The sequence below is a fragment of the Phalaenopsis equestris genome, unplaced genomic scaffold (assembly GCF_001263595.1).
Source record: "Phalaenopsis equestris unplaced genomic scaffold, ASM126359v1 Scaffold000551, whole genome shotgun sequence".
In the NCBI taxonomy this organism is placed as follows: domain Eukaryota; kingdom Viridiplantae; phylum Streptophyta; class Magnoliopsida; order Asparagales; family Orchidaceae; genus Phalaenopsis; species Phalaenopsis equestris.
Genome location: NW_018164991.1, coordinates 281,544 through 286,213, shown reverse-complemented (window position 1 = coordinate 286,213; position 4,670 = coordinate 281,544). Strand labels below are relative to the sequence as shown.

General features: G+C 39.2%; 1 protein-coding gene across 1 annotated transcript; it reads left to right on the top strand.

Annotated features, from left to right (window-relative positions):
• Window positions 1-2,417: 2,417 nt before the first annotated feature.
• Window positions 2,418-2,873, top strand: LOC110029111. Its single transcript, XM_020731236.1, has one exon. The coding sequence runs from the start codon at window positions 2,418-2,420 to the stop codon at window positions 2,871-2,873; it is 456 nt and encodes a 151-aa protein (XP_020586895.1).
• The last annotated feature ends 1,797 nt before the right edge of the window (window positions 2,874-4,670 follow it).

The window sequence follows — 4,670 nt, the reverse complement described above, 5'->3', positions numbered from 1 at the left end:
GGATATTATTGGTCAGCAATGATGTCCGACTGATGGATACAGGCATAAAATGTCACCAGTCACCAGTGTCAGCAGGTGCATGGGGTGGTCTTACACCACCCTCTGAATGTGCTACACCCAACCGTTGCCTCGTGGCCATTCGAGTGTTAGGGCACAGACATAATAGGTCCGATATAGCCTCTGTCCTCCAAAGGACACAAATTTTTACTTGCCCCTACAGATTATTTCTCAAAATGGACAGAGGCAGTACCGTTACGAGAGGTCACGACACAACACATCCTTCAATTCTTCAAAAGCTAAATTATTTACCATTTCAGAGTATCACAAAGAATAATTTCTGACAATGGGATAGCCTATAAAAGCACAAAAATCAACAATTTTTTTTCAAACGGCACTTTCAAACGGCACTGAATAGATTGGAGATACTTTACAATTTACTATCCTAGAGAAAATGGCCTGGCTGAAGCCTTCAACAAGACATTGGTATAGATTTTAAAGAAAACACTAGACTAAAACAAAAGAGATTGGCACAACAAGTTACTACAACTTTTGTGGGCTTATCGAACAACGTTCAGAACTCCCACTCAGTGCACACCCTACATGCTCGTGTACGGGTTCGAGGCAGTACTACCATTAGAAGTTCAGACGCCGTCTCTCAGAATCGCTGCTGCCAACCAACTTATAATGGAAGAAAGTGCAAAGCTTAGACTTGAAGAATTAGAGAGTCTTGAGGGAAAATGACTTGAAGCACAACAATATTTGAAACCTTACCAGGAAAAGACGGTACAAGCTCATGACAAACTGGTCCGCCCTAGAACATTCAAAGTTGGTTACCTTGTCCTCGTGATCAAAAGACCCATTCTTGCACGCCGCATGATAGGTGGAAAATTCAAGCCAACTTGGGAGGGACCATTTTGTCGTAGAAAAGGTCTACGCAGGAGGAGCCTACCCATTAGTAGATTTTCGTGGTGAAATACCCATGTTGCCAATCAATGGATGATACCTAAAGACATACTACGCAACCTGACATTGCTTAACATCGCTTGATTTGAAATCTTAAAATTTAAATTGTTTTGGGGTTATCTATTTGGCCAAATGTTTGTGACCATGTCCAAAAAATTTTGTAATAAGATTAACCTCAATTTAATGAAAGTTTTTGAAATTACACACTTCAATTTTCTCCTTTTTAAACTTGATATTCTACTAAATTAAACAATATATACACATAAAAAAATTGTTTTCTCACCAACATAAAACTAAAATTTTCTTTAATAAACACTTTGTTTTGTTCTTGTTCACGGAACGTTTCAGCTCACTGATATTTTTCCTATCGTCTGTAGAGAAATGTTAGGTCAGAGGCTGATCTTTACTTTTAAAGATGGATGGAACCTTGCACTTAAAGACGAAAGGGCGCCGCAGGGCAGCACCATAGACTTTGACATGGACTTTAGCCAAGTCAACATGGCCCAATGGACATGGTTATCCGTCAGGAAAAGGAAGGACTACCCTCACTACTAAGGTTCGGCACCAGGAATAGCTTCTCACTGAAGGGGAAAAATGTAATAGTACAACAAGACCTGATGAAGGGGACCAGTCGCCTACCGTCCATGATAGCTATGCCGACCGGAGGCCTAGTCGCTGTCGATAATGAAAGACTTCCAGATGCACCACTACGGAGGACTCAGCACAAAACTGCTAGCTGCCAAAAACATAGGGCTTTCCTACGTGAGGAGAGGAGATGCCAAAAAGAGGCAAAGAACTTGCTCACTCGTATCTTTGAAGGGGATATCTATGATCCGGGCATGAGGGAAACCTCTTACAGCTTGCCTACTACAGATGAGGAGTCCGGGTTTATTACAGAACCGGAAATACCACTAGCTTCAAATGTTCTTTGTATAGGTTTCCCCAATCTGCAACGCCAAAATACCTACACGAGAGTCAGCTACAAGGGCATTCGTAGAATATCCGAACTATAATGTCCTACACCTACAGAACTACAGCACCTTAGAGGAGTACGCATCTACCGATGATGGGTCTTAGACCGTCGATTGCCCGATGGGGGAGTCGTATGTCCCGCTGGAAACAATCAATATTTCCCGTGGAGTCCAAAGCCATATGTCTCTTTGGATGTCGAGTCATACATTCTGTTAGCGCAATAATCAGTGCCAGCTTGGGTTCCCACCGATGTTGAAATGAGGGAATATCCTCGACAACCGACGATTCTCAGTACGATAGAGTACTATAAGATGGGCAAAGTGAACAAAAGAAATTTTGAATTCTACGAAGAAATGTGTGGGAGGTTCATCAACATATTAGAAGGATTAAAATTATATATCAGGGTCTTTTAAGAAAGTGACGAATGAAACATTCTCGACTGCATTTTTCACCTGAGAAATAGAGGTTGAGCAGGCCTGCTTATGGAAAGAACCTATTCTGAGCCAAGAAAGTGGATACGAGGAAAGGGGATGATCACTATCTGGTGTGGCTGCTGCTACTACTTCACCAACGATAGACAAGGAAATCCTCCTGGGATTCTCAGACACGATCAGGTGGAACAACTACCTCTAATGATAAAATGGATGATTAAAAGAATGGTTAGATGGAGTATATTGGCAATCCCTAACAGCTGCATCATCAACATATACGATGAAGAAGATTGCATACCTCTGCATATTGATCATCATAACTTATTGAGACTTTTCTACATGGTCTCATTCATGAGAAAAATCAACATTCTGTTTGGACAAGAAATAGATGTTTTCGGACCTGGTGAATTCAGAGGATCTGTAGAAATTCTGCTACCTGTTGGTTTAGTGCTAGTCCTTAAAGGGAACGGAACAGACGTTGCCAAGCATTGTATTCCAGGGGTGTGACACCGTAGGGTGTCCCTGACCTTTCGACGAATGTATAACAACAAAATGCCATATGAATTTCAACCAGATCTAGGGTTGGAAGAACTACTACTGAACGAGCTATGAGAGGGTTGCACCTCTAAGTACATGTTAAGTACATGCGAATGGAACTCTTGTCCTGGAGCATGGCTTAGAATGTCTGCTCGATCAGGTGTTTACTTCACCAGAGACAGACATTCAGAGGATTCCTTTCCATTTTATTGCATTTCATATGAGCAAATATGATATGTATCAGACATGCTCAGCCTATGATATATACTTAGCGTGGAACATTTATGGATGTACTTTGATGCAGTTAGCATATTGTACTTTTTTTAGGCTTTGGCCTATATTCAATCTGTAACATTTATTGGAACAGATTAATGAAGTTTCTTTCAGAAACTTTTCTCAGAACCTTTTCTTGGCCTTTTTGTGCAATGGATAAAAGCCACAGACCATGCGTTGGTCTGAGATTACAACAAACATAGAGCAAAACCAAAAAAGTTGACGATAATAAATATTAAATAAAAAATAAAAATAACAAACAAGAATAACAAACAAGCAAACAACAAAACAACACTCTTTTGAAAATTAATCAACCCACAAAAATTAAATTTTGGAAAAACATATTTTGAAAATTAACCATGATAAAAACAACAAGAAAAGACAATAAATATGTTGAGTTGATTCTCTCAATTTTGAGGTCTCTTACTCTTCGCTCTCGCAACACAACTATCTTTGCCTGCACTAGTTCTCTTCACATCCTCATGGAATTTCACGTTCTGCACTCAAAACCTCACAAAATTCCACATACCTTCCTCAATAATGTCAACCTATTCACATGACACATATTTATAGGTTCAACACCACAAACTCTTAGTAACTTTCAATTCTCATTTTAGAATCAGTCCTTAACTTCTGATTCAGTCTTTTCTAGGACAATCCTTAAATTCTGACTTTCTCTTTCGAGATTAATCCTTAACTTTCAATTTGCAATTTAGAATCAGTCCTTAACTTCCGATTCACTCTTTTTGAGGTCGGTCCTTAACTTCCGACCCTCTTTTGAGATTGATCATTAACTGTCAATTCTCATTTTAGAATCAGTCCCTAACTTCTGATTCACTTCTTTTCGAGGTCGGTCCCTAACTTCTGACTCTCTTTTTAGATTGATTCTTAACTTTTAACTCTCATTTCAGAATCAATCCTTAAATTTTGATTCCTTTCCTTTCGAGGTCGGTCCTTATCTTCCGACTCTCTTTCTTGAGATTGATCATTAACTTTCAATTCTCATTTTGGAATCAGTCCCTAACTTCTGATTCACTTCTTTTCCAGGTCGGTCCTTAACTTCCGACTCTCTCTTGAGATTGATCCTTAACTTTCAATTCTCATTTAGGAATCAGTCCTTAACTTTTGATTCCCTTCCTTTCGAGGTCAGTCCTTAACTTTCGACTCCATCTCTTGAGATTGATCATTAAATTTCAATTCTCATTTTGGAATCAACCCTTAACTTCTGATTCCTTTCCCTTCGAAGTCGGTTCTTAACTTCCGACTCTCTCTTGAGATTGATGATTAACTTTCAATTCTTATTTTAGAATCAGTCCTTAACTTCTGATTCCTCTCTTTTCTTGAGGTCGGTCCTTAACTTCCGACTCTCTCTTGAGATTGATCCTTAACTTTCAATTCTTATTTTGGAATCAGTCCTTAACTTCTGATTCCTCTCTTTTTTCGAGGTCGGTCCTTAACTTTCGACTCTCTTTTGATATTGATCATTAACTTTCA